The sequence below is a fragment of the Oryctolagus cuniculus genome, chromosome 10 (genome assembly GCF_051225735.1).
Source record: "Oryctolagus cuniculus isolate XC-2025 breed Fujian yellow rabbit chromosome 10, ASM5122573v1, whole genome shotgun sequence".
In the NCBI taxonomy this organism is placed as follows: domain Eukaryota; kingdom Metazoa; phylum Chordata; class Mammalia; order Lagomorpha; family Leporidae; genus Oryctolagus; species Oryctolagus cuniculus.
In genome coordinates, this window is record NC_142876.1 from 755,470 (window position 1) to 768,054 (window position 12,585).

Here is a 12,585-nt window from a genome sequence, read left to right on the forward strand (position 1 = left end):
CTTTCCAGAATTCTTAAATTTGTAAAGAAGATTTTTGTTTATGTATTTGAAAGGCAGAGTTACAGAGAGGCAGAGAGGGAGGGAGGGAGAGAGAGAGAGAGAGAGAGGGAGAGATCCTCCATCCGCTGGTTCACTCCCCAAATGGTCACAAAGGCTGGAGCTGGCTCAATCTGAAGCCAGGAGCCAGGAGCTTCTTCCGGGTCTCCCACGTGGGTGCAGGGCCCAAGCACTTGGGCCATCTTCCACTGCCTTCCCAGGCCACAGCAGAGAGCGGGACAGGAAGTGGAGCAGCCGGGTCTCGAACCGGCGCCCACATGGGATGCCAGCACTGCAGCCCAGGGCGTTAACCCGCTGTGCCACAGCGCCAGTCCCTCTCCGCTCTTGGAAGGACGCGTCTTCTCTGAGCACTGGGACATCGTCCCACTGCCTTCTGGCCGCTGTAGTTACGCGCAGGAGTCAGGTGTGAGCCTTGGGGAGACGCCCGTGCGAGGGACACATTGTTTTTCTGCCTTGGAAACTGCCGTGACTTTCCACGCTTGTTCTGGGAGTCTCCCTCGCGGTCTCACCGGGAGTTGGGCCGGCTTCCTGGGTGTGCGCATCACGGATTCCAGGGGATCTGCACCGTTTCCCGCCGCCCGCTCGGGTCGGGTCTCACCCTCTCCCCTGGTGCCGTCCGGTGAGCTTGCTGGCGCCCTTCCCGGCGCCCGCGTTCTCGGCAGTCTGCCTGCTCTCTGTCCCGGGCCCCGGCACCCCGCACCCCTACTGCTGCGTCTTCAGGCTGCTGGTTCTTGTGCTGCCGATCAACCAAGCCAGCTGTCTGCTTGTGCCTCCGACGCCGAGGGTCTCCTCGGCTCCCTTCGCAGGCACTGGCTCTGCTGACGGTCTTCCCTCGGCGTGAGCAGCCTCCACGCGTTCAGGCCAGCTTTGCTTCTCTGGGTTGGAAGCGGCGCTTTGAGGTCCGGCCTGCGTCACGCTCACAGGCAGGCCCTGTTGTGCACGTGTGTCCGTGAATGGAGCACACCCTCTGTTCTCCACGAGCCCCGGGCTGTTCTCTGGACACTGGCCCCTTCGGTGAGCAGGTGTGTGGTGGCCGCTCTGGGCTCCTGTTCCGCCGGGTGGGGCTGCCACTGCCACCTGCTTCCCTGTTTGTTTAGTGGAGCTCAGGCCCTGCGAGGCGCGGGGAGGGCCGGGCTGCTCCCCTACCCTGGCCACACCCAGCTGTCCACTGCACGCGGAGCCGCCGGCGCTCGGGTGGTTTCGGCAGTGTCCCGGGCCTTGGGTTTCTCTACAAACCGGCTGTGGAGTGGCTCCGCCTCCGTGGTTTCAGGGTCTGTGCCTGAGGCCTGTCCCCCAGCTCCGAGTCCCAGGCTGCCTGTGGCCGGGGCAGGGCTGCGTCAGCTCCACAGGTGGCCCGTTCCCTGCGCTGCCTGAGTGGCCTGCTGTCAGCTCTCCTGCCCTGCTGCAGCGGAGTCTGTCCCCGCGGAGAGCTCGTTCGCTCTCTCTTGCTCGCTCTCGCTCACTCGCTCGCTCTCTGCTTGTTCTCTCACTTCTTGTCCCCCGCACCAGAGCACAGGCTCTGAGACAGTGGCAGCATCACTCTGACTGCCCCCTGCCCCCGGGGACTGCTGGGCATGGGGTGACAGCCCCTGAGACCCCAGGGCCTGGCCCCTCCTGGCCCGAATCACTCAGCACCCATCTTCTCCCTGTCCTGCCCAGGAGTGGGGCTGGGCGGGAGAGGGCCCCACGCCGGGGTCGCCGGGGCGGCCTCAGTGCTGGCGTCGGCCCTTGCTGCAGGCCAGAGCCCTGGAAGGGAGCTGTGGCTGGGGGGGGGGCGCTCTGATGGACGGACGGACCTGCCCTGGCTGCCCGCCCTCACGGCCGTGGCCGCAGGCTTCCATGGTGGGGCTAGCACAGTCGCCAGGAGCAGGTCCGCTGAGCACATCAGCTCTCGTGCTGGAAGCCGGTGCCGACAGCCTGAGCGTGAAGTCCAGTGTCCCCCGCCCCCCCGCTGGGGCTGTCGTGGGGTCAGGGACGTGGGCCGACTCTTGCCCTCCCTCCCAACACCTGTGAGGTGGCCGCAGATGCAGCCGCGATTCTACGGTTGTGTCGCCCCCAGCGGAGGAGGGGGGGGAGGGGAGGCCGTGGCCTGCGGTGCCTGCGCCCTTCCTCTGGGGCCCCGCGCCTCTCCTGCCACACCGGCAGCAGCCGCGGCCGGTGGAGGCCCGGTGTTGTGCACCGATGTCCCCTCCAGGACCACACCCCCGCCCTTCCTCCCCTGGCAGCCCTCACCCTGGTGGGGGGCACCACAGAGCTGCCTGTGCCCCCCACCGCCCCTGGGAACTCAGCGCCCAGCTTTGGAGACAGTAACCTGAGTGACCCTGGGCCCTCTCTGGAGGCAGCAGCGGGGCTGAGCCAGCGGGCACGGGGCTGCGGCCTCTGTGCGCCCAGCAGGCTGCCCTGGGGGCCCCGCGACCTGACCGCCCTGTGCCCGCTGTGCCCTCACGAGAGGCCCAGAACTCGTTCGCCTTGAGTCAGCTCTGCCAAGCACAGGAGGTGGCCGTGAGCGTGCAGCCCACTCCCCATACCGCACCCCCACCTCCAGGCCCCCAGAGCCCCCACCCCTGAAAGACCCAGCTCCCCGCACGCTGCCGCGCCCCACACGCCTCCTCACTCGAACCCCTGCACCTCCCCAGCCACCCATGTGCCCTGGAGCCCCAGCCCAGCAGGTTGGGAAGGGCCAGGCGCCAAGGCTGGCCCAGGCGCGGCGAGCAGTGAGTCTGCCCGTCTCACGGCAGTCAGAGCCACGGTGGCCTCTCGTGGGCCCTGGGCACCTGCAGCAGCCGGACGCAGGGCCGCGGGGGCATCATCCACGGTGCCTGGGGTCTCTGCTTCCCCGGCTCTTTTTCAAGTGTTCTGCTTCAATAAAGCACTGGGCAGGCTTGCCAGGCCCTTTTCCATTAATTTTACACGGGAGTGACCTTCGAGGGATTTAATCCATGTGTTTCAGACTCGTTTCCATTCAACTGCAGGAGACGCCCTTTGATGTCCCAGAAGATGGGGGGGGGGCTCTGCAGGGGCCTGGCTCTCAGAGTTGGGGTCGGGGTCCTCCCAGAGTGGGAAGGCTCCACATCCCAGACCTACCCCAGCTGCCTCCGCACCTGTGGGCGCCTTTCTGAGGGGGTGACCGGGTCTGGGTGGGGGTGCCCAGTGCGCCCTTACCTGTGGCTGCACCTGCTCCACACTCAGTTCTGTGGGGGTTTCCTCTCTCTCTCTCGCTCTCTTTTTAAAGATTTTTTATTTATTTGAAAGACAGAGTGAGAGATAGAGGCAGAGAGAGAGGTCTTCCATCCCCTGGTTCACTCCCCAAATGGCCCCAATGACCAGAGCTGAGCTGATCTGAAGCCAGGAGCCAGGAGCTTCTTCTGAGCCTCCCGCAGGGGTGCAGGGGCCCAAGCACTTGGCCCATCTTCCATGGCTTTCCCAGGCCATAGCAGAGAGCCAGATTGGAAGTGGAGCAGGTGGGACTCGAACCAGTGTCCATATGGGATGCCGGCACTGCAGGCCGGGGCTTTAACCCACCGCGCCATAGCGTGGGCCCCAAGGGGTTTTCTTTTCTTGAAGCTGTGGTCAGACATCTTAGTCCTGCCCCGTGCACAGTCCAGGGCCACTAGGCACAGGTGCAGTGCCCCACAGCCGTCACCACCATCCGCCTCCAGCCAAAACTTGGTCTCCATTCAGCAGTGCCCCGGGCGTTTGGCTCTGTGAGGGCCGGGCTGGTCCCTCGCGGCAAGGCCTCCCCGGGCTCCTGCTCGTGGCAGCAGGGGGCAGTGACCCCCCCCCCCGTGACGCTGGGATGGTCTGCCGCAGGCACAGCCACGCCGGCGCAGCTCTCGCCTGCCCCTGGGCGTGCAGCGGCTGCGGGGGCTCCTGCTCTCGCACCCTCGGTGTCTGCCTGTTCTCCAGGCTCCGGGGACAGCGCTGCGCCGGGGCCTGGGGGTGAGCCCTGCCACCGAGATGCCCAATGCCGCTCCCCTCCCAGGGCCATCAGGTGCGGTGCACCGGCCAGGTCGGGATGCAGGGTGACCGGGGTGCGCGGGTGGCCGCTGGGCCTGGGTTCCTGACCGAGGGCCTGCTCCCGGGCACCTCCTGAGGACCCACGTGGTGCCGTGAGCTGCGAGGGGGCCAGGGCCGTCCTGAAGCCCACAGGGCAGCAGGGGGTGGACACGCACGCGGCTGGGCGGCAGTCACCCCGTGGGACGGGGTTCTCAGGCAGGGCTTCAATGCTGGCCGTGTCAGTCCCCCGCTCGCCGCGGCCCTATCCCCTCCCACTCGGGGTCCCTCAAGTGTGCGTGACGGGGTTCTAAGGCACCGCCCGTTTCCTAGCCGAGGACTCTGGTCAGCCGCCTCCTCCCACCGTGGCCTGTGACGTGGCTCTGGGCCCAGGCCAGGGAGAATGGCGGAGTGAGCTGTGTTCTCTTGCCACCCCCACCCCCGCTGCCTCTCTGTTTTTGGCCACGTCCCTGTCCTCGTCCCATGGGCTATGCTTCTGTGTCACAGACCCCTCACTCCCACCTGGACAGCCCCACCCAGAGCGTCTCTGTTGGCCCAGGACGCAGGCCAGTTGGGGCAGGTGGGGCGCTGGCCCTCAGACTGGTCACCTCCTGGCCCAGGTCCTCACCCTGAGCTGACCCGGCTGCCTGCTCTTCCCGCCAGGCCTGTCGGGGGGCGAGGGCCACAGCACTGAGCCCTGCAGACCTCCACTGGCCTGCAGAGCTGGGCGCGGGGACGGGGGTGGCCCCGGTCTCCAGAAACTGTCCTGGCTGAGCCCCGCGCTGCGGTGCAGTCAGGGAGCTGGGGCGGCCTCAGGGGAGGGCCCCTGGCCGCAAGTGGACATTTCGGAGCCAGAAAGGCCGTCGGAGCACAGCTGCAGGACAGAGGTGATGGCCACGCCCGCCACAGCCCCAGGTTCACGTCACGGACGCCTGGGCAGGCCGCCGGGCGCCCTGGAAGGCTGTCCCTGGGGTCTGCCCAGGAGAGCCCGGCCCAGCTGCAGTAGGAGTCAGGGTGCTGTTCCCCGGGACGAGCCCACAGCTGGCCCCGAGGACAGCCACCGCAGGTGCTGAGCTGTCTGCTCAGGGGGAACCGAGTCAGGGCGAGGCTGCGCCACGAGGGGTGGCAGGGACAGGCGGCTGCGCCAGGCCCCGTCAGGGGTACAGGTGCTGAGACGGGCGGGAGGCCGACTGGCCCTGGGCTGCCCTGGAGCCCCAGCGGCAGAATTTCCCCAGCCAGGGGCCTGGGCTGCACGTGCCCGGCTTCCCTTCCAGGCCTAAAAGCACCCTCCGGTGCGTTCTGGAAGACCCTGTCCACAGGGAGGGCTTGTGTCGCCCCCACCAAGACCTGGGGGATCCCCGAGGCCTTTGTGAGGGGTGGCCGTGCCCGCCCCGGGGCTCTGCAGTGATGGATGCTGTCGGCACACAGGTGCGTTCAGGGACCCTTGTGTCTCTGGGGCGGCCAGGTGGCTTCGAGGGCGCGGTTTCTGGGCCTGCAGCGCCGCCTTCTGGAAACTCCTGAGACTGCAGCCGTTTTGCTGCCAGCGTGGCGAGAACACCACTGCCAGGGAATGAGCCGTGCATGGGTGGGCGCGGGGCATGCGCCGACTCCCAGCGTGCCCCACGCTGCAGACTCCCGGGGACGCAGCGTCAGGCCCCGCCCACGGCACTCGGCAGCATCCTGTGAGGGGCCCGGGGTTCCCGCCCCGGCCGGGGCTGGGGGTGACGGTGGGCACAGGGGGTGGGCCTTGCGCCTCACGCACCCCTGGGCTGTTGTCCCAGGGCAGCACAGCCCGCTGGTGGCCACATTGAGATGGGTGGGGGACGGCGACACCGGGGAGCAGTGCCTCCCTCAGGTGCTCCCTGGGGTGCCGGGTGCAGCAGGGACAGTGACTGTCAGGGGAGCTCCCCCAGGACCTCGCCTCTGTCCCCCTCCGGCCAGCCCTTTGTCCTCACTGTCACTGTGCAGGGAGCGTCTCCTGAGAGCCGTGGGGGGGGGGGGTGCCAGGGAGCACAGCTGTGTGGCTTTGGTGCTGCTACGGGCCCCTGGGCTGGCTGTGTGGGCATCGCCAACAGCCAGGCCCTGCCCGTGCCTCTCCCGGCCAGGGTGAGAGTCTTGGCCAGCAGCCGGGGGTGCTGGGTCCCGAGCCCAGGACCCTGGGGGCAGCCGTCAGCCCCTTGCCAATGGCCCTGGGAGGACCCAGGGTGCAGAGCCAGAGGGGTCCCTCAGGTCACCGGGAGCACAACACAGGGCAGGTGCCCCCTGCTCCAGGCGGGAGTGACAGGGACAGGCAGCCCAAGGCAGAGCTGGGGCACGAGCGTCCTCCTGGCCTCAGCCTGCCCAGCAGGTTCATGAAGCACCTGGACCCTGGGTGTGTGCCAGATCACCAGTCAACACCAGGACATGTGACGCGGCCTGCAGCGCCCCGAATCCCTGCGGGCGGCTCTCCCTGAGGTCCTCAAGGCTCAGGGGGGCTCCCCAGGGGCTTGGGACTGTGCACAGCCCACGTGCCCCACGCTGAGGGCCCAGAGGAAGCCAGCCCAGGTGCCCGCCCTGCCGCCTGGTGGTCCACCCCCGTCTTGGTGTGCTGCCCGGGTCTGCAGTGACTGCCCGGGTCTGCAGTGACTGTGGCCCAGGGGCTGTGCCTCCCCCACCCCCCGCCCCCCTGGCCATGTCCCTTCTGCCCTGCCCTCGGCGTGCAGACTGCCGTGTCCACAGGAAGTTGTGTGGGGTCCTCAGACCTGGGCTGCCCTCCCCACTGGTGTCCCCAGTCGCGGCCGGGAGCCGGACCTGTGGACGGCCCTGTGCACGGCGGTGCAAGGGACACCAGGCTGGCCTGCAGGGCGGCCCCCGCTCTGCACGGCCCCGGGGCCCGCGGCGGGTTGCACAGCGCGGCGCGGCCTGCGTTTGGCTGCGCTGTGTGCGGCTTTGCTGACTGCCCTGCTCACTGGAGTTTCTGCGGGGCGTCCCTGGACCTCAGTGCGCTGTCCCTTGGGCGGCAGCCACTCGATGGCCCAGGCCTTTGCCCCAGGACCACCTTCACTGGCCCCCGGGGGGCCCACCCTGCGGACCACCGCACTGCACCGTGCCCTGGCTTCTGCGTAGCTGCTGCCAACCACGGCGGACGCGCGTTGGAACACCGCGGGGACGGGGCCGTAGCCGGTCTGTCTCCCCGACGCCTCGTCCCTCCCGTTACCACCCATGCTCCTCCGGGCTCCTCCGGGCTCCCCCAGCCACCGGCAGAGCAGCTGAGTCCCGGCTGGGCTGCTTCCAACCCAGCTTCCTGCTCAGGCACCCGGGAAGGCCGAAGACGACCCACGTGCTTGGGCCCTGCACCCAGGTGGGAGACCAGGACGGGGCTCGGGGCTCCTGGCTCCAGCCTGGCTCAGCCCTGGCTGTTGGGGCATTTGGGGAGTGATCAGCACATCTCGGTCACTCTGCCTTTCAAATAACTGTCTCTTATCAAAGCATCAGAAAAGCCCTCCATCCACCCACCGGGTGCCCACTCACCCTTCCATGCACCTGTCCATCCACCCGCCCACCGCACCCCCCCTGCATCCGCCCACCCACCGCCCCTGCCTCCCCAGCGGCTGCGCCTGCACCTCCACCCTCACTGTCCCCTCAGGTCACTAGGCCCCACCTCAGGGCCACCCCAGCACTGCTGGTCACGGAGCCCCCCCTCAGTGCTCCTGGTCATGGAGCTCCCCCCGCCCTAGTGCTGGTCATGGAGCCCCCCCTCAGTGCTCCTGGTCATGGAGCCCCCCCCGCAGTGCTCCTGGTCACGGAATCCTCCCCCCTGTTCCTGGTCATGGAGCCCCCCCCAATGCTCCTGGTCATGGACCCCCCAGTGCTCCTGGTCATGGAGCCCCCCCCAATGCTCCTGGTCACGGAGCCCCCTCCCAGTGCTCCTGGTCACGGAGCCCCCTCCCAGTGCTCCTGGTCATGGAGCCCCCCCTGCAGTGCTCCTGGTCATGGACCCCCCTGCCCCGTGCTCCTGGTCACGGAATCCTCCCCCATGTTCCTGGAGCCCCCCCCCCAATGCTCCTGGTCATGGACCCCCCAGTGCTCCTGGTCATGGAGCCCCCCCCAATGCTCCTGGTCACGGAGCCCCCCCAACCCTGTGCTCCTGGTCACAGACCCCCTCCCCCGTGCTCTTGGTCATGGAGCCCCCCACTGTGCTTCTGGTCATGGAGCTCCCCCCCTGCAGTGCTCCTGGTCATGGAGCCCCCCCAACCCCGTGCTCCTGGTCACTGACCCCCCCCAGTGCTCCTGGTCACGGAGCCCCCTCCCAGTGCTCCTGGTCATGGAGCCCCCCCTGCAGTGCTCCTGGTCATGGACCCCCCTGCCCCGTGCTCCTGGTCACGGAATCCTCCCCCATGTTCCTGGAGCCCCCCCCAATGCTCCTGGTCATGGACCCCCCAGTGCTCCTGGTCACGGAGCCCCCCCAACCCTGTGCTCCTGGTCACAGACCCCCTCCCCCGTGCTCTTGGTCATGGAGCCCCCCCACTGTGCTTCTGGTCATGGAGCTCCCCCCCTGCAGTGCTCCTGGTCATGGAGCCCCCCCAACCCCGTGCTCCTGGTCACGGACCCCCCTCCCCTGTGCTCCTGGTCATGGAGCTCCCCCCCTGCAGTGTTCCTGGTCACGGACCCCCCCTCCCCCGTGCTCCTGGTCACGGAACCCTCCCCCATGTTCCTGGTCACAGAGCCCCCCCTCTCCGTGGTCTTGGTCACTGACCCCCCCCAGTGCTCCTGGTCACTGACCCCCCCCCAGTGCTCCTGGTCACGGAGCCCCCCCAACCCCGTGCTCCTGGTCACTGACCCCCCTCCCCTGTGCTCTTGGTCACGGAGCCCCCCACTGTGCTCCTGGTCATGGAGCTCCCCCCCCTGCAGTGTTCCTGGTCACGGACCCCCCTCCCCCGTGCTCCTGGTCACGGAACCCTCCCCCATGTTCCTGGTCACAGAGCCCCCCCTCTCCGTGGTCTTGGTCATGGACCCTCCGCAATGGCCGCCCGCTGGCTCTGGCTCTGCTCAGCTTCCTCACCCCTCTGAGGAGTGTCCGCGGGTCGCTCGGCCCCGGGTTCTAGCTCCTCAGAGCACCCATCTCCGGGTCACTTAGCTGCTCTCCAAGGGTGCTGCCCACGTGGCAGACGCTTGCAAACCACGTGCCCAGTGGAACAGTAGCTCCCGGTCCTGCAGCTCCCAGCAGACGGAGACCCAGGCCGGCCCACCCGGTCACTTCCCTGCACGTGGGCAGCGAGGCCGCCCTGCCGAAGCCCGGCCCTGGCTGCACGGCCTCCCCAGGCAGGCAGCCGGGACAGACGTCCGAGCCCACGCTGCGCGCGCCGCGGCAGCCCTGCTCCCCACCTGACTTCAGGGAGCCCCAGGCCCGGCCTGCAGCCAGTGTCACAGCCCCTCCCTCCGCAGCCGTCTCTGGTCACAGCCAGCGTCCCCGACGCCCACGCCCGTCCTGCCCGGGGTCGCCTCGCTCCCGCACAGGGACGCGGGCCCCAAACGCGCTCCTGGGACCTGCACGGCCACCTCTGCCGGCTCGTGCCTCTCGGGCGCGGTGTCCAGTGTGGCTCACGACGTCCGCTGCCGAGCTCGCCCACCCCGTGCTGTGGCCGTGCCTGCCAACAGCACAGCCCGCTCGTTCCTGTGCAGAGCGAAAGGCAGGGAACCGGGCCCACACCCGAGGCCTGGCTGCAGAGGGCCCCAGAGCTCTAGAACCCAGGCCCTAATTCAAGTGATGCTGCAGAAAGAGAACAAAGAGGAGGAGAGTGTGAAGTCCAGAGCAGTCGGTCAGCGGCTTTGGGGCTCCAGAGGGACTACCGAGCACGCAGCGACCCCTGGTGGTGGACGCGAGGAACGGCGTCCTCTCAGACCGCGTCTCACAGTGGTAGGGGCCAGGTTCCTGCACAGCTGCCGCAGGCGGCCCGGGGCGGGTGGGGCAGCTCCACTCGCAGCCGGGCCCTCCCCAGCGACGTCGGGGTGGTGGGGGCCCACAGTCACGGGAAAATCACGTGGAAGACCCCCAACACACCGGAACAGTGGGCACACAGATGCCCACGACGCCCGGCTCCAGAAAACCCCAGCAGGCTGGGGCTGGACACGCTGACTCGCTCCTGAAACAGCCGCAGCTGACACAGGCACAGGGTCAGGGGGCACACAGAGACAGACACAGACACACACAGACACAGACACACACACACAGACACAGGCACACAGGCCGGCTCGCTCCTGAAACAGCCGCAGCTGACACAGGCACAGGGTCAGGGGGCACACAGAGACAGACACAGACACAGACACACACAGAGACACATACACACACACACAGGCACACACAGACACAGGCACACAGGCCGGCTCGCTCCTGAAACAGCCGCAGCTGACACAGGCACAGGGTCAGGGGGCACACAGAGACAGACACAGACACAGACACACACAGAGACACATACACACACACACAGGCACACACAGACACAGGCACACAGGCCGGCTCGCTCCTGAAACAACCACAGCTGACACAGGCACAGGGTCAGGGGGCACACAGAGACAGACACAGACACACACAGACACAGAGACACACACACACAGGCACACACAGACACACACAGACACAGGCACACAGGCCAGCTCGCTCCTGAAACAGCCGCAGCTGACACAGGCACAGGGTCAGGGGGCACACAGAGACAGACACAGAGACAGACACACACAGAGACACATACACACACACACAGGCACACACAGATATAGACACAGGCAGACACACACACAGACACACACAGACACACATACACATACACACACAGATACAGGCACAGGCAGAGAGACACACACAGACACAGGCACAGACACAGACACAGAGAGACACACACACACAGGCACAGACACAGAGACAGACACACACAGATACAGACACAGGCACAGGGTCAGGGGGCACACAGAGACAGACACAGAGACAGACACACACAGAGACACATACACACACACACAGGCACACACAGATATAGACACAGGCAGACACACACACAGACACACACAGACACACATACACATACACACACAGATACAGGCACAGGCAGAGAGACACACACAGACACAGGCACAGACACAGACACAGAGAGACACACACACACAGGCACAGACACAGAGACAGACACACACAGATACAGACACAGGCACAGGGTCAGGGGGCACACAGAGACAGACACAGACACAGACACACAGACACAGAGACACGCACACACAGGCACACACAGACACAGACACACAGACACAGACACACACAGACACAGGCACATAGGCTGGCTCGCTCCTGAAACAGCCACAGCTGACACAGGCACAGGGTCAGGGGCCTACACACACAGACAGACACACAGACACAGAGACACACAGACACACAGGCACACACACAGGTGCACACACACACACAGGTACAGGGTCAGGGGCAGAGGCAGGCACACACACAGACACACAGACACAGGGTCCACGGTGTGCACCGGGGCGCACCGGCTGGCAGAGCTCAGACACCGCCCCCGACACCTGATGGGCGGGCGGCACCGACGCTGGCCTCCACGGGTCTGGGTTTTATTTCTCTCAGGCAGGAGTGACTCTGTATTGTAACATCGAAGAAGGAATTCGTTAGCAAGTCGTGGGTTCGGCTTCAGTTCGCCCGGGGAGAAGCCCTCTGCGGAGCGCAGCGGCGGGGCTCCCTGCGCACTGAGCAGCTCCCGTGGAGTTCAATGTCGGCCACGCGAGGAAGGCAGAGCTGCCGCGCGGCCGCAGGGGCCCTGCCCCTCCCGGCAAGGGCTCCCCGCGCCCTCAGGAGGTGAGCTTGGAGTAGCGCGGCGGCGACAGCTTGCGCCTCAGGTACTTGAGGACGTAGAGCGGGAGGCAGCTGACCACGGTGACGGCCGACACTTTCCACAGGAAGGTGGCGCTGGTGATGAAGGCCACATCTGTAGGGAGAGGCAGGCGGGCGTGAGAGAGCCCCAGCCCTGGGATCCCCCCAGGCAGCCCCGGGCCTCCCAGGCTTCCCTCTGGGGCTCCACGCCCACCGCACGCATTGCCGGGGCACCCACACAGCCCGAGTGTCTTCCCTGGGCCGGCGCCAGCCTCTCCTTGTGCTAGGAGGGACGAGAGCAGCGTAGGAGAAACTGCACACCAGCAGCACTGGCAAACGCCTCGTCCCCGACACGAGGGGCCTCGCAGCGTCAGTCTCGGCGGCGGCAGGAACCAGGGCTGCCGGGTGACTGCCCATTCTGCCTCCAGACCGGCCGCTCCCTTCTTTACCAACAACGAGATTTTCAGGCTTGGAGGGCAGCTGGCAGCACCTTTTCTGGACTTGGGTGCAAACACTGTCCTCCCCGGGTGCACACACTGTCCTCCCCGGGTACACACACTGCCTGCCCCGGGGTACACACACTGCCCGCCCCGGGTACACACTGCCCGCCCCGGGTACACACACTGCCCGCCCCGGGGTACACACACTGTCCTCCCCGGGTACACACACTGTCCTCCCCGGGTACACACACT

General features: G+C 66.9%; 1 protein-coding gene across 12 annotated transcripts in view; it reads right to left on the reverse strand.

Annotated features, from left to right (window-relative positions):
• Positions 1 to 11,621: 11,621 nt before the first annotated feature.
• Positions 11,622 to 12,585, reverse strand: part of ATP9B (ATPase phospholipid transporting 9B) — a 245,959-nt gene continuing 244,995 nt past the window's right edge. For all 12 annotated transcript variants that reach the window (XR_016213832.1, XM_051840449.3, XM_070049842.2 and 9 more), the window contains one exon: positions 11,622 to 12,008. Coding sequence is in view for 11 of the 12 variants with exons in the window: in XM_051840449.3 (XP_051696409.3) it covers positions 11,872 to 12,008 (137 nt within the window). In the remaining variant the exon portion in view is untranslated. The remainder of the gene's footprint in view (positions 12,009 to 12,585) is intronic.